This window comes from Ambystoma mexicanum, chromosome 8 (assembly GCF_040938575.1).
Source record: "Ambystoma mexicanum isolate Mex_15411 chromosome 8, UKY_AmexF1_1, whole genome shotgun sequence".
Taxonomy (NCBI): domain Eukaryota; kingdom Metazoa; phylum Chordata; class Amphibia; order Caudata; family Ambystomatidae; genus Ambystoma; species Ambystoma mexicanum.
The window spans coordinates 778,042,042-778,065,527 of NC_090929.1; the positions used below are offsets into that span (position 1 = coordinate 778,042,042).

The 23,486-nt window shown below is 47.8% G+C and overlaps 1 protein-coding gene across 1 annotated transcript in view; it reads right to left on the reverse strand.

The window, feature by feature from the left end:
- Positions 1–23,486, reverse strand: part of HK1 (hexokinase 1) — a 1,159,884-nt gene that overhangs the window by 835,028 nt on the left and 301,370 nt on the right. Inside the window, exon 9 of the mRNA XM_069610605.1 lies at positions 12,687–12,920. Within this exon, the coding sequence (XP_069466706.1) occupies positions 12,687–12,920 (234 nt within the window). The remainder of the gene's footprint in view (positions 1–12,686; positions 12,921–23,486) is intronic.

Below are 23,486 nucleotides of genomic sequence, written 5' to 3' on the forward strand. Positions count from 1 at the left end.
CCAAGTCAACAGCAGAGACGGAGGCAGGTTTCTCCCAGACTTCCAGCACGGGGGCCTCAACTGCCACGTTAAAAGGCAGTAAGGTCTCTTTTCAGGGCCCTTCATCCAGGACATCTGAAAAGGGCTGACAACACCAGGGTGTCAACCATCTTGGCTTTTAGGTGTTGGAATGAAGCATGGGGCTTCCCCGGTGTCAGTAAGATGTCACACTGCGGAAAGTAATAGACGACTGGGTCTGAAGCCAGCTTCAACAAACATTCCCACTCTCCAGAGAAGACCTCCGGAAAGCCCCTCACCTTTTGAGGGCATAGGGTGTCTATACCACAGGGGATGGCATCACCCTCCTCATCAAAGATCTCACCCATCTTTGATATAAATGCCCCCATAGGAAGTGTGGCATACTCCGGAGGTGCACCAGTGCAGTCACCGCCAAGCAGGATACCAATGATGCTGAGGTAGAGGGTGCTGGTACCAAATGCTCCCCGCCCAAGTGAGGAGCGTGCCCACGCAGAAATGGGTCCATGCCTGTGGGAGCCTGGATGAGCCCTTTGGTGTATGGTTGCAGTCCTTTGCAGGATCTCTGCTGGCTTGTCCAAGTGCAGTGGGCCACAATGGTGCCAGGGCCAAAGCTACTTATACTGCGGCCTTGGTAAAGATGCCAACCATTGTCAGCCTAATAGCTCCCGTTCCTCCTGGGTGGAGGATTGGGTGATAAAAGGTATCTGTGAATACACAGGGGACTCCCTAGACTGGATCAAAGAGAAAGAAGAGTTGTGACAAGAGGAACTGCTCAGTAAACATGTCCTCTTCCAGTGCTCCTTCTTTTACTCTTTCTCTTTTCGGGCTGGATGACAGGTCTTCTGACCTCCACTCCATACCCTCCAGCCTTGAGTGAGAAGTTTTCTTTTCGCCTTTTTCCTTGTGAAAAAACGTAGAGTTTCGGTGCCTGCTCACGGCGAACCTTCGGATGCATCGATTGACACAACCCGAAATCCTGGGAGTCATGCTCCTGCCTAAAGCAGTATAGATAGATCCTGTGAGGGTTAGAGACCAACATTTGTCAATTGCAATCCATCAAGTGCTTTTAGCTCAAGGCTTTCTCAGGAGTAGGCACATCGCAAAACTTCGAAGTAGCGATGTTGTTGAAGCAAACCTAGTGCGCGGAAAAAAGGAACTGAGGTCATGGGGCACAGCACCTCGATAGATGCTGGCCTTGACATCATGTTCAGTGCAGGGCGCATAGGGGCATCGGACAGAACCGCACTGCACCCCTGGTGGTGAAAAAGTTTCAGAAGATCAGCTGCACTGGGGATAGAATATCATAAATGAGGAATCCGTGGGAGGAAGGAATTCAGTTGAAATAATCCTTTGCACTGTTAAGATAGATTTCAAGCCAACTTATCTACATCAAATTCTAGTACAGAGTCCCACTCAGCTATAATTGTAATGTTATTTGTTAACTGCCCATGTTAACTGACAGAGGAAGAGGCAGAGCCTAGTGTCACAATAGGGGAGGTGGCTGGTCAGAGCTGCAGCGCTGGCGGGTTTAAGAGCAGTGAGCTGGAGGTTTCTTAAACCTTTAATTAAAATAGCAGCAGACATGTTACATCATAAACACTGAGGCACAATGAGTCATCAAAACCAGAAAACAGCACCAGGACATCCATCACGGGACACCCCGACCATTCCTGCATCCCAGAGTTTATTCAGATGTTCCCTCCCCCACATGGGTTCACAGGAGATAAGCCCAAAAATGTCTTTCGGTCGGCAACTGAACACAACTGTTGCAGTGTAGTCCTCCTCCCTTTCATTAGCGTAGGTCAATTCTTTGAGCCACTCCACCGCCTCGGGGGCAATTCTCAATTTCCAATATTTCAGGATAGATTTCTTAGAAATAGTACAAGCTAAATTAAAGAATCTGCGTATCTTCACATTGACCTTTCCTATATCTGCTTAGGAGGGAAGAGTGCTGGGGGGATTTGAGTAATGCCATACAGTATACCCGCTACTTCCTGCCAGAACTGACCAACCGCGTGGCATCCCCAATATCTTATGAAAGGAGTTGGCTTCCGCACTACCACGCTTCATGCATTTGCTGGTTTCATTCAGGGCAAACTTAGAGATTCGCCCCGGGGTGTAATGTAAATGATTCAGTATCTTGAATTGTATCAACCTAAATTTTACATTAAGCAAGACCTCCTTCGTCAGGCGACCCCATCGCACCCACCGATCATCATGTATAACTGTATTCAGGTCTTTCTCCCATTTCCCCCTTGCCATATTCATTGATTTCTTAGCAGTCTGGGACGCTTTGTACAATCTAGAGACACGTCTTCTAAAACTCTCACCCCGCACTAGCATTTTAAATGGTTCACACGTATTGGGTTCTTGAGGGAACGATGGCCAGTGGCGCCAAGCTTCAGTCCACATCTTATAATATTGTAGACATCTAATCGGGTTATTCCCCAGTTTGGCAACTAAGTCCTTAAGTGACAGAAAAAGCCCATTCGGAAATAGATCACTTAGCATAATTTCCTCCCCTGGATCCCATCCGTTCTTAATATCCGCATCATACGTTGGGGGAAGCCCTGGGCAGTGCTACAGTGGGACAGCCCCACAATATGAGGCCGATATATCTAACCTCTTAAACAGTCTTGCCCATGCATTCAGTGTAGTACGGACTGGGTCAAATGAGCATGATTCTTTGTGACGTCTTCCAAGGATTATCGCCTTCAAATTCGATGAAGCAGCACTGTAGGACTCCAAGGCCCGATGTATCGTGCCCAGGTTCACAGAATACCAGTGCCCGGCATATTGTGCCTGCGAGACAATGTAATACAATTCGAAACAGGGTGTGCTAATGTTATCTCTCGATGCTGAAAAGTCCTTCGACCGGGTGAGCTGGCCATTTCTGCGGGGGGGAAATAGCAGAAGTGGGAATGGGAAAGAGATGGACAAGTTGGGTGTCAGCCTTGTACTCGGAACCCTGAGCAAGGGTGGCAGTGAAGGGGAGGAGTCACAACCTTTTAGGCTGGGAAGGGGAACGAGGCAAGGCTGCCCCCTATCACCACTCTTATATGCCCTGGTGATGGAACCGTGGGCAACAGATGTGAGTGCACAAAGTGACATTAGAGCGGTCATGGTGGGAGAGGTGGAATACAAAATCAGCCTCTTTGCAGATGACGCACTCTTATACATCACCCAACCCAAAACCTCCCTCTCGATATTGCTAGAAAGGTTGGAAGTATACGGACAGTTATTGGGGTTCACGGTAAACCGTAGAAAATCAATCGCACACACGATTGGGACAGGAAGGGAGCAAAACAGTGCCTACATGAGGGAGCTCGGTTTTAATGTAGGGGAGAAGGATTCCGCTATTTAGGAGTCGAGTTCCCGAGGAACCTAAGCACGCTATTCAACAAAAATGATCCCGCCCTATGGAAAAAAGTCATGACAGACCTAGAGTGTTGACCAGACTTAACCTCTCGTAGATGGCTAGGCTCAACTGTCTGAAAATGATAGTATTCCCCAAATTCCTATTCTTGTTCCAGATGTTCCCAGAAATAATCCCTGCACTTTTTTTTGTATGGTTAAACAAAGGCTTCTGAAATTCTTGTGGACAGGGAAAAGACCTAAAATAGCTTTCAAAGCACTTACAATGGCAAAAGAAGAGGGGGGTTGGGCTCCCGGACCTAGAGGCCTACTATAAAGCAACACAGTTACACAAACTTATAGACCACCTGGAGCCGCAATCAGAAAAGCAATGGGTAGCCATGGACAACTCAATCCTTGACCCAGTCTACCTGGAAGAATGGTTATGGGCGCCCCAGAGAGACATCCCACGTAGAATTCTGCAACACCCCATCCTAGAGGTGTTATGGTCGATATGGAAAGGGAATAACATGAGGTGGATCACGACATGGCCCTCCCCATTGAAGTGCATCTGGGCCCCCCCGGTGAGGAACTTGATAGCGGAACCCCAGCAGTTTCAGAAATAGTATGAGGCGGGATTGAGTAGAGCGGGCAGATGTGGGACAAGGGGGATATCTTATCGCTGGGGAAACTGGAGGACCTCCTGCAAGTCGGCCGACTTTCTCCATTCCGCTACCTGCAGTTGAAGGGAGCTCTCAATGATCACGATGGAGAAACAACTTGCGCAGAGACCTCACCCCTTTGAATTAGCACTCATACAAAATAGAGATACAAAGGGGCGCATAGCATGCTTTTATAGGGCACTAATGAAGGCGGGCCCTCCACAGGATCCAGTGGCCAGGAAAAGATGGGCGAAAGACCTGCAAAGGGATATAATAGACGATTCATGGCTAACCATGTGTAGAAGGGTCACACAATCCTCAGCCTCCATCCAGTATAGGATACAGGCACTTAAGATCATACGCCGCTGGCACCCCCACCCCCAGGCCCTACTGGCTAAAATGTTTCTGGGTGAAGACTCCGAGTGCTGGAAATACCGGCAGACGGGCCTCGACTATTACCACTTGTGATGGGGATGTTCACATATTCAAATCTATTGGGGGGAGGTCCTATCATGGATCAAGGGGATTGATGGGATCTCAAGGGAACTATCATCTTGGGGCCTCCTGTTTGGGGTATGAGATACAAACGAACAGACAGACCAGGGAAATCACATGACCCGCACCATGTTGGTGACACCCAGGTGCTGTGTGGCACAATTTTGGAAGTGTGACAAAACTCACACAGAAGAGGAATGGCTTAGGAAAGTCTGGGGAATATACACAATGGAATGCATGACGCATGTTCTTAATGAATTAAGGGTTAAGATTGGAAAAATTTGGCTACCCTTTTTTGCAAAATATGGTAATTAAGTGAAGTTAAGAAAAGACTCAAGGTGTGAATTGTAATGTTTGAAGACTGCCTCAAACCGCACAGGGTTACCAGTTGTTTAATGTGCTGTGTGCTAGAGGGTGGAGGAGAGGGGGGAGTAAAGGGAGGGAGGCGTAATCGCTTATAGGGAACAGTTACGGGTGTTCATGGGCCACTTACATTTTCTTATTAATTCTTTATGCCAATACACTGTCAAATGTTACATTATAAAATGGAAATAAAATGTGATTTAAAAAAAAATATATATATCTTTTCGCCTAGGCCATATGGGAATGTTACAGAAATAATACAGCACTTTAGGGACTACCACCATCTTGAGTAATGAAAGCCTCCCATTGAGGGACACTGGGATCTTTGACCACATTTGCAGCTTAACCACTAGAGCTTCAAAGTACACCTCATGATTATCGGAGAACAATGATCGGTGTGAGCGCGGAACCACCATGCCTAGGTACTTGAATCTATGTGGAACCCACCTAAACCCCATGAGATGGCTCATTATGTGAGTGCCATCCGTCAATGGAAACAATATCGATTTCGCCTAATTTATTCGATACCCGGAGAAATGCGTGAAACTATGTACCTCCTCCATCATAGGAGCTAAATTCTGTTCCGGATCGCGGACATATAATACCGTATTGTCCGCGTATAAAGATATAACCTGGGGAGGACCTGCTATATGGATACCCCTGTGTCCATGTATATCTAGCATCCTTCGAGCTAGAGGTTCTATTGTTAAGGCAAACAGCAATGTGCAGAATGGGTATCCTTGCCTTGTCCCCCGTCCCAGTTTAAAAGTGGATGACAGCATACCATTTGTGCGTCTTATAGGGGTTGGCTCCCCATATAGCAGCTGAACAAATTTGATAAAGGGGTTCCCAAAGCAGGACAGCAAAGAGGAACTTTCAGGAAACAGAGATGAAAACCTTTTCTGCGTCCAGCGAGGAGACGACTGCCGCCACGTCCTGATCTATCTGGGAGATAACACAAAAACCCTACGCAAGTTCCATGCTGAAGACCACTCCGGAATAAATCCAGACTAGTCCGTGTGCACCAATATTGACATATATGAGAGCAAGCGTGTTGATAAGACCTTGGTGAAAACCTTATTATCCAAGTTCATTAACAATAGTGGCCTGTATGAGGCCATGCCAGCCACCGGCCTATTCGGTTTTAACAAAACAGTGATTACAGCCTCGGTAATCTGCCGATCTGTAGGGTTTCTTCCCACACCTGTAATAGCTTTGGCGCAAGTAACTGTCACATTTCTTTATACAATTCGATGCCTATCCTGTCCAGACCGGGAGCCTTCCCTGATGCTAGTGTCATAATCGCATCATTGATTTCCTCCAGGCTCACTGGTTCATTTAGTAACACCTGTACTTCATCAGAGAGTCTGGGGAGCCCCATGCCCTCCAAATATTGGGTTAAATCCTCATCTGTGCAGCATCTGTATTAGTATATAAGGCCTTATAGTATTGCCGGAATTCGCCATTGATCTCTTCATGTGTAGTAAGTATATTACCTGCCTGCGTTCTAATCCCAGTAATATATTTCATCCCCTTTCACCTCAAACTACCCCAGCTAAGAAGCGTCCCAGTCTATCAGCTTCCGCGTACGTATGGCCGTGCCTGAACAGGTTGGACCATAAGACAGACTTCCCTATCCACCAGATCCCTGAACTTCAGTAGGTTCCCTTTAATCAATCCCAAAGCTCTCTGTCATGTGAGGTGCCATAGTAGTTTTCGAGGTGCTGTAAATCTGTCTCCACCTCCCGAAAGTCCCTTCTAACCCCTCTTAGGGCCCTGGAGTTTGTGGAGACCAATACTTCCCTCAGCCACACCGTAAAGGTTTCCCATACTGTGGAATAGTGGGGCACTGACCCTTCATTCCTCTGAAAAAAATCCTTATCTCGTAGTCCTGATATCAAGTCTGCATCATAGCGACATGCAGGGGGCATCCTCCATAATGGCCCGGGGACACCAGATCCCCCCCCATCTTATTGTCAACAATATTGGCGAATGGTCCGAAATGGCTCTTGGGCAAATCACACAATCTGATACCCTTGCCATCCAACTTGCCGAACTCAACCAATAATCAATCCTCGACTGGGCATCATGGACCGATGGATAATATGTACATTCGTGCACCACGGGGTTACGGTCTCTCCACACATCCACAAGCTCCATCTGTATCATAATTTGGTTTACCATACGTCCTGTCCCTGTAAGATCACGCTGGGAGTCTCTTGATCTGTCTTTCATACAGTCCAGTATGGTATTAAAATCCCCCCAACAAATTATCAGGCCGGTATCACATCCCAGCAAGACTTCCAAGAGACTTCCATAAAATTCAGGGTCATCAATATTAGGTCCATACGTGTTGACCAATACAACTTTTACACCAGACATCTTCCCCCACAGAATGACATATCGGCCCTAAGGGTCAATACTGTGCCTATCCTCCTGGAAGCACAATGCGCGATGTATCATATTGAACACCCCTTTATCTTGCAATGAATAATCAGTGTAACCTCTTTGATCCCCCCAACTGGGTGCAAACTGCCTGTTGATCATCCCCTATGTGTAGGTTTCTGTAACATCACTATCTTTGGGCCATGGCGATGTATTTATGCAAGGATCTTCCTCGCCTTGATAGGATTATTAAGTCCACAGACATTTCATGTTAAAAAAGAGATTATCTCACCCATTGACTGTGCCTACTCCATCTAACGTACATATCACACCCTCCATGTTCATAGATTTGTTACTTGTCTTAACCATCCAGTGACATGTCTGTTGATTTTGAAACCTGAACATCTCTACTTCTCTCCCACCCAACAAACCCCACTCCACAGTGCCCTCATCCCCACCCACTGCAACCCCCCCCCTCACAATCTTCCCCAACTTGATGATGTTATCCGCTTTCAACTGTGATAACTTCCCAGGGTGCGTCGTGAGCAGCCATGGCGTTCTGGTAATGTTGATGCTTTTATGCCCCGGCTATTCCTAAAATAACAGTTCTGGGTGCTTATAATTCAGATCATGTACATAGCAATCAAGTGTTGGATTTGTTCTTCAAGTACCCTCATTATTATGAGGTGCTTCCCACCCGGCACCAGAGTTGTGCTTTTTCCTGTGCTCCCGTGTCGGCAATGGGATCGATGCGTCTACATATGCGATAGCATCAGAGGGGTTATCAAAGAAATGTGCCCGGCCTCCATGATGCATTCATAGTTTTGCCGGAAAATGAGGGTGTGAGGTACTTGGCGCACCCTCAGTAGCCTCTTGACAGGGTCAAAGGATCTCCTCTAAATCTGGACCCCTGCAGCGAAATCAGGATATATATGATCTGTACTGTAATTGATGTGGGTTTGGGTGAATCGTGCTCAACCCACTGGTACTAAGATAAACAGTCAAATCATAAGAAATCAATCCAATCCCATCAGATAAGTGCTGAAAAATGATTTAATTCTCATTAGGTTAGCTGAGGCGCATTTCGACCTGGGTTGTTTTGGCCTTAGTAAACTGTTCTGGGTGTGATGACCGTAAGGTGCGCATTGGCGTCTGCTACGGTGCAGTCTTGAAGTGATCTATGATATTGTGTACTAGAAGGGTTGGATCCCAAGGTGATCTATCAATTGTTGGCGCATTTCTGCAAAGAATCTTGTAGATATGATGAGAAGTCCTGGGATATTTCCCCAATATTGTTTTCACATGTCAAATATAATGCCCATTAATGGATCTCCAGCGGCCAAATCAATGGGTTAGATCCCTCATGATTTGACTGTTTATCTTAGTACAAGCATGTTGAGTGTGATTCATTCAAGCCCACATCAATTACAGTATCATTTTTCAAGTTCCTTGTGGGTGGACCTGTTAGGATTGGTGACGCATCTCTCTACCTTCCATTAAAGTGTGTGGTCCAGCGCACTCCCCAGGATTCGAACCTGCACACTCTTATATTCACTAAATATGAACTGTTGCATCTTCAAATGGGAGAGTGTCATGTTCCCTGGAAGCATTTAGGATATAGTCCATGTCCCTGTAATTGAGCAATCTCGAAATTAAGGTGTGCAACGGGATGGGGGGGACCTGGCTTGGGAACTGAAGCAAGTGTACATTGCACACTCTCTATCAAAAAATATGGGGAACATTTTGCAGAACCTAACAGCTCTGTGAGGAGGGGCTCCACAAACTGCTCCATTGGCTCCTTACAGGCCGCCACCTCAGGGACCCCCACTATGCGTACATTATTCCACTGTGAGCGGGACACCAAGTCATCGCATTTGCCACTAATCTTCTTCAATTGCGCTGCATAGCAGCTATGGTGCGGTCATGCTGACCCACTGTGTCCTCTACCTCCACAATTCTAGTCTCTGCTTCTGTAATGCGACTGCTCTCTTTTTCCATCTTGCCTTTTAGTGAACTGATGGTTGCCACCAAATCGTCCAGCTTGCTATTAACTGACAGGAAGCCGGCTTGCATTGCTGCCAATAATTGATTTTATCGGGCCTCATTGCGATGGACATCCAGGGCAAATTCCTGCTCTGATGAACTGGGGCTGTGGGGCTTGGCCGGTGTACTGGTGTATGAGTCCATGGGTTTTTTTATTTCTCCCAGCACCTGTCAACATCCTGTGGGCCCGGCAGTCTATATTAATCACTTGTCAGAGGACGCCCAGTGACATCACGTGATCCTGCCGTGCACGTCCGGGTAGTTCATCCCTTATAATGCGGATTTCACTTGTTATGTAGCCCAGTCACCAGTTGCCAGTAGTGCCACACAGTACAAGGGCCACCCCGCTGCAGGTCCAAAGTCACACAGGTCCTGGTGTTTGGGCCGCTGGTGTATATATGCCCCTGTTCACCGTGTGATCGCCACAGCTATGGCGTCGCCAATCAGAAGGGGTGTCCCCCAGTCTCAGCACAGTCCCCGGCAACCCGGCTACCAATCCGAGGTAAATACATATGACCAGTGTTGCAGAACGGAGACACTGCACAGCCCGCCCCTCAACACTGCTTTGCACAAGGATCCTGCCGCAGGGCAGACCTCACACCTGCACCACCATATGGTTGCAGCAGCCCGCAGTCGCGTTGAGCCAAAACCGCCAGGTATAAGGCACCAACCGCCTGATGATCCCCGCCGCAGCCCAGGTCCGAGCTGAATCCTTGTATCCACCCCGGGCCCGTATCCGTCAGTGTCAGGTCCCGGGACTCGCCACAATCAGCACCGTCTGGCGTCTCCTGTCAGTGCACCAGGAGGATGAAGGAGGTAGGAGGTGCGGGGGCAGGAAGGAGGCACTGACAGCCTGACACTGCAGCCGCGGCGGGGCCCACCAGCCTATCCCTACCCTTCGCAGTCTGCTGTTGTTGCCAGGTTTGAGTATCAGTGGTTGCTCCTGCAGGGTTCGGTGCCCACTCCGGGTCTCCCGTTCCGCAGGTGCTTGGGCGATCTCAGCGAGCCTGAGCTCACCCCAACAGTGGAACACTCCTCCTCCTCATCAGTCCTCTTTTTCAAGCTCAACTTGCAGAGCCGCCTCGGTTGGCAGCCGGCAGGTGGGAGCGCAGGAAGCTCAGCAATATCTCCGTCGGCCAATACAGCACTGCCAGGCCATAAAACAGCACCCATTTCACACCTCAGGAGCCTCACACCTTGCGCTACACTCGTGTGTTGTTTCTCAGACGGTTCTCAGTACCCAGGAGGATAATAATTAAATAAGGATAACACTGGGGCCGGAGTTCTCGCTCAGGTCGCCATCTTTGATGCTGCTCAACAGCGCCCCCCAGAGCTGGAGGTTTCTTTAGGTCCTAGCATGTGTGACACCAGGAATGTATGGGGTTTAGAAGGCTGATAGTTACTTGGAGCCGCACAGGAGTGCACAGAGGTGTGTTGCTTTTTGGGGTTGACGACGGCAGAGGATAATGAGAGAGGTGGAGAGCAGTGGGAGACAGAGGACAGTCTTGACATTGGGAAGGCTGGAAACGCTGTGGATACTTTGAGGAGAGCCGAGAATGGCCGAGGACGTTCCAGGTACCAGCGTGCTCCTGAACCAGCATGATCTGGCAACCAATGTATGACACACTACTATTATGGATGAGAGTAACATTTGGAGGCTTTGTGCTTGTGTCTTGCAAAAATAATGTAGCGAGAAGGCCGTTGCTAAACCTGCTCGGTAAGGCTGGACTTCTTTCATCTATCTGCCACCTTTCCCTATCTGATAAGCAGCCTGACAACCTCTTACAAATCCCTGTCTTCCCTGCATTTCTTTCTCCCCTTCAGCGGTCTTCATTTGAATCCACTAACTAGATTTGATACTCCTATTACCAACAGGAGCATCTGACACCATGGCACCCAGAGCCCCAAGGAATATGAAAGATATGTGGATGCAGTGACCATCCAACTTTCTTAAATAATCCTACCTTCGCCTATGCTAGCTGCTATGGGTCCATATATTCTTCTAGCAAACCTACGCTTCTAGAGTTCGTTCGTAAGTGATGGTCTCACCATCCACTGTCTGATTCACTGATGGGATAGGATGTCAAGAGAATGAGCATCCCACTCTGCAAGTGATAACCTGTTTCTGCCAGGAGCAGCACATCTTTGGACTTCCTCTTTGATCTTTTAACCTTCATTTCTTTTTAATTTGCACTTTTATATGTTATTTCTATACTTGTATTTTGAACTCGTACAATTTTTTTTCATGGCCTTCCTAGCGCTGTGATGCCTCTTTTGAAGTGAATGTGTTCACACTTTGAAACCAATAAAACAAACAGAATCAATCAAACTTTGGTGCTGTCACTGTACAGTGTACCCAGAGGATATGTTCTCGCCAGAGAGAAAACGTTTTTCAAATAAGCTAACCTTTTGGATTCCGCCGTTTTGTCAAATATTCTACTATTTACTCTAATGCCTGAATACATCAGAAAATGTAATCTTATAATGTGAATGTATGTGTATAAAATACACTATTTTATATATGTGGCAATTTATTTTAATGCTGGGGGGGAAACCCTGACTTTGCATTGGGGGCTGACATTGGAAGTGCACTAGAGGCGGATGGCCACCCTAAATTAGAGGTTCATAGACACAGGGGTGGTACAAAGAGGACCTCCTTTGATGCTTTTACAGCAGCCTCCTTTCTTAGCAGGGGAGATTCACAAACGTGTGTTTTTTAACCCTTAAAAGGTAATTGAAATACAAGGTTCTAAGGATATTAAAGAATAGAAATGGAAGCAGCATGTGAAGAACACCTACATTGCAGAGCACACGGGAGAACCATGCATGTGTTTTTACATGTGTTTAGCCTCACGCCTTGCCGATTTGGCAGAGGCACAAAACCAGCATCGCAACTGTTATAATTGCACATATTACTGATTGGCCCGTATTGTACTCTGACCCCAAAATGTATTTTGGGATGTTTTGGTTTTAAATCGGTGATGCGGGGGTGGGAATAGATGCACAGCAACGTAGGAACACTTGCAGCGGTGCTACTACAATGTTCTTTCAATAGACAACTTGTTTGAAATGATGGCAGTCTAGGTCCTAAGAAATCATATATTCAATTGAAGAAATCATTTAAATGTATTAGCATATATTACTTGCAAAAACCATGTGAATAGCCCACCGGTATTCAACTGCAGAGTAAAGCAACACACCACTATTTTAAAAATATAACTTGGCAGACAGTTCGCATTCAACTAGTACAGACAGGAACATATTTATGAACATTAGCTTATGTGTCAGAGTGGTAGCCTGCCATGACCTCTGTAAGATGAATTCCAACAGGTGCCATTTTATAATTAGAACTGAAATAGGACTTACTGTGGGTGCATCTTGTAAAGCGATCCATCTATGCCAACTGTGGTGCGCAGTCGGGCCACGCCTTTATTATCCCTCAGACGTGTGAGTATGGCACCTAAAGCAGAAGCAATCAGATTCGCAGAGCGGAATGACACGATTGTGCATACGTGCTGCACAGCAATGCAATCTTCGTGCGATGGTTCTACGCCCAGGCGCGTTAAAATGTCTTTGGCTTTACTCAATCCTTCTTTACTCCTGCAAAAAAAGTGCAGAATAAAATCAGAAAAGGTTAGATACTGCAATTTAAGAGAACGAGGGGAAAACGTTTCACTGGCAAACTTTGTATTCGGCAGACCTATTTTTATCAAGTTTGGTCATTATTTCTGGGTAATGTCAAATAACTCTGTTACTTTGGAAACCCCTATTTCAGCCCTGACCTTCACGTCATCGTCCCCCTCCACCTTCACTGTGTCACCATCGCCACTCGATTCAAGACATTGCAACCCTCTCTTTTTGCAACTTGCCTGAACAAACTCCATTAAACAGATTTCTTTGTAGTGTATATAGATATGTGTGTATTCAGCAGTTTTATAAAGCGCAACCCTACCTAAGAAGCAATGAAGCACTGTGCATCTAGCGGATGTATACAGTGAGGGACTGTTGGTGAGCAGGCTACTATGGGTGCGGAGAGAAGCGGGCACTCTGGTCGCGCTGGCTGAGGAAGTTTTGAACGGAAAGGTCTTTAGGTTGGGAAATGCCGTATGCATTTCGAGCAGAATGTTGCTCCACAGAGGCAGCATTGGCCCATTACCTCTACGCTCCTCATTCTTGTCAAAGTACTTGCTTTTGAGGTCCTGCATATATATATATATATATATATATATATATATATATATATATATATATATATATATATATATATATATATATATATATATATATATATATATATAATTATTTCATTCTTGTAGCTCCACCCCTACCATCGTGCTGCTGTGTAAATGAAACCCAGTTCCCACAATAATTCTAAAGACATTTCCTGTCCTCCAAAAATGTTAGGCACATTGAACAAGTTGGTGACACCCATCCCTGGACTCAGAGTCATCTTCAGGTGCACCCAGCCCTTGTTTCCTGACATTCTCAAATAATCTGTGTGATGATTTTATTGTGCGGTCAGCATCGAATGGGTTTCTTGAGTGACTGGTTTTTCCTTGGCTTTGAGTCTCCAGCTTGGAGGCTGATCACTCATGAATTCCGCTAACTGGTTTCAGCATCGCTGGGGGGGGCGTGGCTTGGAAGCCATGTGAGAGGACGCGCTCTTGGGAGAGCTCCCGGAGATCCTACATTTATCCTGTGCAATAGTGCATTGGCACTAACTCCCGCAGGCCAGAAACGAGAGTACCTGTCCATGAATGTGAGCTGCACAACTATGGAAGAGCTGAAACCTCCACAAGCCCGGCAACGGTAGATAAATGCCATCGAAGTTCCTGGAGTCGCGGACCGGACGGAGTGAAAATGGCGGCCACACCGGACAATGGAGGGGACACAAACGCGTTGAAAGGAACACCCTCGCGGTGATCGGCGGCGACGTGGGCGGTGCAGGCCGTGGAGATACAGATAAGCCTTTGGGAGAGCGTCAGCGCGTCTCTGTGGGCACCGATGACCTAACGCGGGCCTGGGAAACGGTCGGCGACGGTCGGCGGTCGGCACTAGGACCCGCCTGAGCTGACTGGTGCAACGGACTACGTGCTTTGGCCCTGACCTTTGGGAGACACTCGGATAGTGGCTGATCCTACGACGGGGTCGCGTGTACGGGCCCACGGCTTACAGCGGCTGTGGAATGGCGAATAAGGCCGTCAGACAGAGAGCAAAACAGCCCACATTGGACGAGTTTACCAAGACACCGACGGGCCCAGAGAGTGCTCGGACCAAGGAGAAGCCACCCATGGCCGCGGCTAGCCCAAATCAGGACGTGCTAGCTGCTCTCGCTGAACTGAAAGCGGACTTGAAAAGCGCTTGGGAGGCCAAGCTTGAAATGGTGGTGGCGGACCTGAAAACAGCGCTCGACCTCAAAGTCGGAGAAGTTCGGGAGGAGGTGAACCTACTTCGACAGGATGTGAAGGCCCTATCGGAGCGCACAGAGAGTCTGGAAAAGGAGGGCAGCGCCAACACGGCAGATTGTGCCTCACACAAGGCCGACCTGCATATTTTGGAACAGAAAGTACGCAACTTGGAGAACAGGGCCGAAGAAGCGGAGGGGCGCGCCCGAAGGAACAATATCCGTGTTGTGGGCATCCCGGAGGGATTGGAGGGTCATAACCCCACGGACTTCATTGAAAATATGTTGCTCCAAGAGATCACCGGGGGTGCGCTGTCGCAGGGTTTTGCGGTGGAGCGAGCACATAGAGCATTGGCTAGGAGGCCTCCACTGGGCGGTCCGCCCAGGCCAATGATAGCCAAAATCCTTAACTACCGTGACCAGGAAAGGATTTTAGAGCATTTTCGTAAAGGAGGAACCATCAAAAGGGGGGAGGCCACTATAACGGCCTACCCAGACTACACCATGATGGTGCAGAGGAGCCGGATGAACTTCGGGGCGGTCAAGAGAAGATTGAGAGAGGCAGGGAAGAAATATATGCTCCTCTACCCGGCCAAATTAAAGGTGAGCCACAATAATAGATCCCTGTTTTTTGAGTCACCGGAGGAAGCCATGGGTTGGCTGGACATGCAGGGCAGCCCCCAGGAGTCGGAGGTCCGGGCGGATGAAGGTGGCAATGAGAGATAAGTGCTCTACGACGAGAGAGGGTGTTGCCGGAGACTATGGGACTTGACTATAGTTATTGCTATGGCCTGGGGAGGTCGGGCCTGGAACTGGATGTTAAATGCACTGTTTGCACTGTAATTGTTGTCGTACATGGGAGCCTTTCGGGGCTGGTCCATTCACCCCCGTTTAGTATTTCTTAGTTAAGTGGCCGCTAGGGCGACTTTACCCTACTGGGCTCTGTGTGTAACAGCCGGAACTAGATGTGGGGGGGCCTGAGTTCCCGGGATGGAGCTGGGCAACAGTTGGGGAGGGAGTTGGGGGGGAGGGGATGGGCAGGGGGAATGGGGGGTGTGGGGGCAGTTGGGGTGTACATAGTGTTGGGAGGTTTGAATGGGATCGCGAGCCCTGAGGGAAGATTTTGGATGAGACTTCTGGATAGCATGAACGAGCAGGGATGGTCGGGGGGGAGAGTGCAAGATATCAGTACATCATGGGGGAGCTAAAATTGTTGACATGGAACGTCAGGGGCCTCAATAGCTATCTTAAACGGAACAAAGTTATGTTGTACTTGAGGCGACAAAAGATAGACGTTGCATTACTGCAAGAGACGCATTTGACCCGAGACAAATTAGAGCTGGTGAAGAAAAAGTGGGGTGGAACGGTGGTAGGATCCGCGTACTCAGTTTATGCTAGAGGCGTGCTGATCTGGGTGGCGCCGCATGTCCCGTTTCAACTGCAGCAGGAACGTGTGGATACTGAGGGGCGTCTGGCTATGGTGAGAGGGGTAGTCGAGAACAGAGAGATGTGTGTAGTGAACACGTATGCCCCGAACCAGGGCACGGCAGAGTACTTCCGGACCATGAGTACCAACTTGAGTTGGTGTGTGGGGAGTGCGGTGTTCTGGGGAGGGGATTTTAACTGTGTGTTGGACCTGGGGATGGACAGATCCGACGATAAGGGGATTAGGCCCGCCCCGGCAGCCCGGGTGCTGCGGACGCTGCTGCGGGACTTTGAGCTCGATGACGTGTGGAGGACCAAGCACCCCAATGAGAGACAGTACTCGCATTACTCGGCCCCGCAGCGGTTGCACACTAGGCTAGACTATATTTTTGCCACGTCGGACGTCTTGGGGGATGTGTCTAGTGCGGAATATAGAGCGAGGGTCCTCTCGGACCACTCGCCTATGGTGGTGGGATGGCAATATGGCCGCCCCAGAGCGCGGATCCCGACGTGGCGCCTGCGCGCAGAGGCGCTTAAAGACCAGGCTTTTAGGGAAGACATGCGGGAGGAAATAGTTAGCTATTTCTATACCAACACTGGCAGCGTTGACTCGGCGGGAACTCTGTGGGAGGCCTTTAAGGTTGTGGTACGAGGGGTGGCGATTGCTAAATCGAAAGGTTTGCAGAATGGGGCCCTGGTCGATTTACAGAAGGCGGAGAGAGAGCTGGAAAAGGTGCTGAAGAGCGAGCATATAGATAACGAACTGGTGCTTAAACTGCAGCAGCAGTGTACAGAACATTGGGGGAGGCTCTGTAATCTAAATTACAAAAAGTATATTGAAAGGCAACATGCGGGAGGAGATAAAACGGGTCGTCTTTTGGCATGGTTATATAAAAGAGAAACCCCGAGGCCCCCGATTAGGACAATAATTAGAGAGGATGGGGAGCAGATAGATACCCAGGAGGGTGTCAATGAGGAATTCGTAAATTACTATAAAGCATTGTATGGGGATCCGGGTGGCGGCGACCGGGAGGAAATGTTGGAGACCCTGCAAGATATCGGGCTGCCCAGGATAAGCACGGAGGAGAGAGAGGAACTAGATGCCCCAATAACACTAGGGGAGTTGGAGGCGGTCGTCCGGCAGCTACCCACTAGCAAGACCCCAGGAACGGATGGCCTGCCCAGTGAATTTTATAAAACTTTTGGAGCGGAAGTACTCCCCCCGATGCTTGATATGCTTAATGAGGCGTTCGAGAAGGGGAGGTTGCCGGAATCGCTCAGGGAAGCGATTATTATACCGCTCCCTAAGCCTAATAAACCCGGGCATAGTTGTGGGTCGTACAGACCAATATCTATGCTGAATCAGGACAGCAAAATACTAACGGCTGTCCTGGCCAACAGACTGCGGAGGGTGATAGGCAAACTGGTACACCCGGACCAAACGGGATATGTCCCGGGGAGAAACATTGCCCAAAACCATAGACGACTCCACCGGGTGATTGAAATGGGATCTAACAGTGATGGGGAAATGGCGATAGTGTCGTTGGACGCTGTTAAAGCCTTCGACTCGGTTAATTGGAAGTGGCTGCTGGCGGCCTTGAGAGAATACGGACTGGGACCAGGATATATTAGATGGGCCGAGCTGCTGTACAGCGCTCCGCCGGCTAGAGTTCGGACGGGCATGATTATATCCGAGAGATGGCAGCTTAGTAGAGGCACTAGACAGGGGTGTCCTTGGTCCCCGATGTTGTATATCTTGGCCCTGGAGCCTCTGGCACTGTACTTGCGGCAGCAGTATGATATCGTGGGCATTGAGGTGGGGGGAGAAAACCATCTGATATCCCTGTATGCGGATGACTTGTTATTGTACTTGAGTCATCCGGAGGAGAATTTACAATATATCCTGGACGTTGATGGGGAGATATGCGAGGTTGTCGGGCATAGCGGTCAACCCCCAGAAATCGTACATTTTCCCGTTGGGCTGCTATAGGGGTGTTCCCACGGAGCGGCTGCCGGTGCTCCAGGTGCCCTGGTCAGTCAATACATTCCGTTACCTGGGAATAGATATCTACCACACGGTGGAGGAAGAATACAAGCGCAACACAGAGATGGCTGTTGAGAAGATACGCGCATGTATGAGCTTTTGGCAGAAGTTGCCCCTAGCGATGATGGGGCGTGGGGCGATGATCAAGATGGTAGTTCTGCCTAGGCTGCTACATTACTTTAGCAACATCCCATACATGATCCCTAAGGGTTTTTTCACTAAAATAAATGGGGTTTGCAGAGAGTTTCTGTGGCATGGTACTCGTAACAGAGTAGCGCTCTGGAAGTTGCAGAACTTTCATGAAAAGGGGGGAGTCAAACTCCCAAACTTTGAGGCGTATTACATAGCGAGCCAACTACAGTTTGTGTCTAAATGGCTGTCCGACGAAGAGACCCCAGAACTCAGACTATTCGGGCAAGATTGTGCCCCATTTTTCTTAAAGGAGGTCATTTGGTTGCCCGAGGCTGTCACGAGAGGGTACCCGGTGATGGTGAAGCTGGGGTGGAAGGTGTGGAGACGGGCATGTACAATGATGGGTGACCCACTTCCGTGTTCTCCGCAAATTCCACTGGTTGCCCTGGCGGGGGTGGATGGACAGCTGAGGGAGATTATTAGGACCTACTGGGAATCGGTGGGGTTGGTGACATTGGGCGATGTGTGGCAGGAGGGTGCTATTAAGGGGTTTGTGGAACTTAGCGAGGAGATTGGATTGCACGAAGGCCAATATGTTACATACCACAGATTGGGGAAGAAAATTCGGGAACTGTGGCCTGAGAATATCATGGCAGACGAATCGGAGGTTACGATGGCGGGGATATATGATACAACGGAAGGGGGACATGAAATTTCTAGGCTGTATGAGATGGTGATGTCGAAAGTTGGGAAGGAACTGACATGCCTACGATTGGAATGGGAGAGTGAGGTGGGGATCGAAATGGGAGATGGGATGTGGGAACGGGCTTTGGGGTACCACAGGAAAGTGTCTCGAAATGCCAGACTGCAGCAAATACAACTGTACGTCACGCACAGAGCGTACATGACCCCTCTGAGGATATCCAAATTTCGGAATGCAGGCAGACAGGCGTGCCCCAAATGCGACGAAGAAAATGCGGACATGACGCATATGTTTTGGGCGTGCCCAGTGATTGAGGGGTTCTGGAGGGAGGCGGCGCGCAAGCTGAGAGAGAGAGGGGTCACGTTTGCCATAGACACCGCCTGGGCATGCCTTCTGGGTGGGTTTCCCAGACCTCGGCAGCAGAAACATGTAAGCAAACTGAAAGACTTAGCGTATGTGCTGGCCAAACGACGAATAGCCATGGGCTGGAAAAAATGTAGCAAGCCACGGGTTGAGGTGTGGTGGAATGACCTACAGAAATGGGCGGAGGCTGAGACAGCGGTGTGGCAAGAGGCGAGTTGTATGTCTTGGGAGGAGGAACTGGGCTCTTTGATGGCATGGAAGACATTGATATCCTGCATATTCGGGACAGGGGTTTCGGGAGATCCAGATGATGACGATGCTCGCTCATGTGCAACAGAAGCGGAACAAGACATGGAAAATGGCTCGCGAGGGGGGAGGGATCAGGGGAGTAGTGCGCACTAATGGTTAAATGTTTATTGGAATATTGTTTATTGCACTGCTGTTTGGTTTGTATCGTTGTTTGTGTTGAAAAATCAATAAAATCTATATTAAAAAAAAAAAAACTGGTTTCAGCATCGCTAACCGAAGCTACAGGCTAATACTCAGTATTATGGCTTGGAACACGTTTATCACCCAGGACGATGATACTCAAAAGGTTAATGTCCCAATTAAGCTCAACGAATGAGTCACACCATCATGAAGGGCACCAAAAGCTTGTTTGATAAAAAGTAACAAGCATTTTTATATCATGTGAGAGAAAACAAAAGAGCTTTCAAGCTTCTGGGGCTTACAGTGAACACAACTGCCTTTTCTTATTTAATCAAATAGTTTGGAAATAAAGAAGCCGTTTTGCAATTTAAAGGGCAATATGGCAAGATTGTCTTCTGAGGACTCTACTATGTGCAATTTATGCTGAACTATTGGTTGAAAAAAGATTGTCTAGTATGCCTATGACATTCCATTATATGCTCAAGAACCTGGATGTGGGAATTTCTGTGAGTACAAGGAGTCTGTGCCAAAAATGGAAGATACTTTGAATATGCTACTGATATGAGAAAACTGACCACCATTAACAGTGGTTTAAGGGAGCATAGCCATATTTGCGTAGCAAGATCAAGTATTTGGTGATTGAGACCAGCAAGAATGTTGTGTAAATCTACACAATAAATTGTGAATATAATCTTAAGCAAGTCAAAATGTCCCTATTACTGTACATTAAAGAACAACCCGTATTATTGAAAATGTTTGCATTGCTCTATGAGGGCCCAATTCGTCAATTAAGGGAGTCGAGGATCAAGTAACATGTTGGGTGTGCTCTTTGGCAAGAAAAGGTTGTGCTCCTTTCTTTGTTGTCGGCTATGTACTCAAGTCCATAAATGCGTCTAGAGGCACTGGTACAGCCTAAACCAGTAGTTGCAAAGATTCTCAACTGCAGGGACACAATCCTTTGCTTGGTTACAGAGAAAGAACGTCTAACCTACCAAAAGGCTTGCAGTTGTATTTACAGAGACTTCACAGTGAACATCTACTGAGTCTGTAATTTATTTGTAGTGTTAAGAAATCCTTTTTTTAATCTAATACTTATTGCTGCTCCTGAGTAAGCTGCAAGTTGTATACGTCGGCCTAGCTTCAGTGAGTTGAGGTGCGTGGGAGAACATCAGTGCCGACTGCACTCTTCATCTCTGTCATTTGTCTTAAGGGAATTACCCTAATGTTAATGCTCAAAACTCTGATCTTTGCATTAAGGAGGCATGGGACTGTCAGAGCAAAGAACGTTTGTGCACATCTAAAGTTGGTTGGTTGGGATGCTTTGTTGGCCGAGCTCTATTGCAACTCCGAAGCGGATACCGAAGGTTTATCCATTTTACTAAGTTAGCATGTTTTCTGAGAGGGTAAAAAAGATATCACTTGCAATAGTGGCCATTTAGTGTGGCTGTGGAGGATGGTTCTATTGGGGTCTGAGTTTACTTAAAGTTCATTTCAGGAGTGTAACTAATTAGAAAGTCATTATAGCATCTCCAATGGATCTTTAATAAGGCAGTCAAGTGTGAGACGACAATCAGATTTTCTGGGTATAAAGATCAAGGCCTATAACGTGTTCACAAGCCTCTTAATCCCACATTTGTTAGCAAGGTACAATGATGCATTGGAAAAGGTGCTACTTCCAGACTGCACCCGGATGAACCCTTATTGTGGTCTTAATGAGACCAGGAAAAATAGTTGAGATATGGCAGAGATATGAGAGTCCTATCATTCCATTTCATGGATGAATAAGTATAACAACATATTGTTCAAAGTTATGGCGAGTATACTGCTGTCCTTGATGTTGAGGATGGTCTTCCAGGAAAAGCTGTGTTTATTCTGTAAAGGAGGCCGCAGACATGACCTGCACCCCTGCCCCTCATTTCGAGCTACGAAGAGGGTACTCACCAAGGTATGTGACGTATGAGGAGCAAATGAACCGACAGAGAGCCGCACTGGGACTCTGCCCTGTGTACATAAAAAGATCCGTACCGGTTGAAGCAACCATAATTCGACAACCCTGGCCAGCACGGTACCCTATCAGACAGCCATACCAGCCGGTGATACGAAATGAAGAATACCTGCACACAGTCCACGAAGAGGCCCCAAAGGCCGTAATGGAAGGCCAGTGGAAATGACACAAGGGCCTGAACAGACTCATGAATGAGCAAAAGTGGCTATTGAAGACAAGCACGCCAGTGCAAGTAGCTACGAAAATAAATGTAATGTACGCAGAGAAGAGACAATGTTAAAAACGTAAGGAAATGGTGCTACGAGACAAGATGGAAGCAACCGTCCTGTTAAACGTGTGTAAATAGGCTTGAAACGCAAGATGCTAAGAAATCGATAGTGCTTGCAATGCTCAGAAGAAGATAGAGCAGCAAGCGCCAATCATATATCTACCTCAATAAGGCACATTATACAAGTACGACTCCATTTTGTAAAAGCAGAAAGGTACCCAGGTGGCCAGAGGCCTGACAGGCCAAGTTTTGAAATCCAGCCAAAGGCAGGAGAAGCAGCGGAATCGAAACTCAGCAAAGAGCGACTCATGCTTAGGAAATCGAGGTCAACCAGAGAAGGGGAGGAGAGCATGAGCTCACAAGACTCCAACTACAGAGCATACCAGCCCGTCCCTGAAGGTCAAGATAAGAGAGGCCCAGACAGGTGGCTAGGCTGACACAGAATTAAATGCAAAAAAGGCTAGAAACTGAAGCAGATTCACGGTGAACCAACACGTGACCAGCCAGGCGCGAAGAGGTACCACAGCCTGATGTCATCCAGAACCTGAGGATGCCATAACTTTTCCTGATAAGAGGCTACAGTTCCGAGGCCATACCCAGCCAACTAATTGACACATAGCCCTAAAACACTGATTGATGGAAAGGAGGAAGTGTGAATCTTGGGGCACTAGGCACCTGGGTGTCTATTCTGCATGCTGCTAAGTGGAGATTTATGTTTAGGGGTGTAACTTGCCCATTCACAATGGACCATGTAATCCAGGGTCCTATTGGCACTGTAACCAATGAGACGTCGTACTTGTAGTGACATCAATCTCGTGTGATGTAGAGGGATGGGCATAGCCGCCCACCCGATAAGAGTTATCCAATTCACATGCTTTATTTCTATATACAGATATAGCACCTATACCTAAGTTACCTTTCCTAACCAATTATATTGCATGATGATTTTTTATAGAAATTAGACGTCAGTGATGACGATTTTTGCCTATAAGAATTGCTGTTCTACCAAAGTTCATGGAAGTCGGAGCGAGACCGGTGATCGCACTACAGCTGATTCCCATTTGTTTCCCTGTTTGATGTATGTATCATTAAACGGACTTCCCTTTGCCAAACTACTGAGTCCTCGAAGGCACGAAGTAACTCTGGGCCTTCGGTAAGATCACAAGCCCTTTCGCCATTCCGGCTGAGTAGACTGAGAAGCTTCCTGTGGACAATGATAGAGTGCAAAATTTCAAAAAATCTGCATTGGGTCTGAAGGAACACGCTTTTCCACCCTTCTCATTCCCACAGGCAGCGGGTCGGATGAAAACCTTAAAAGCAGGAAGAGGAAGGGGCGGTGATCCCGAATTTCCAGAGAGGACAAACGATAGATTGGTGAGTAAAGCAATAAAAC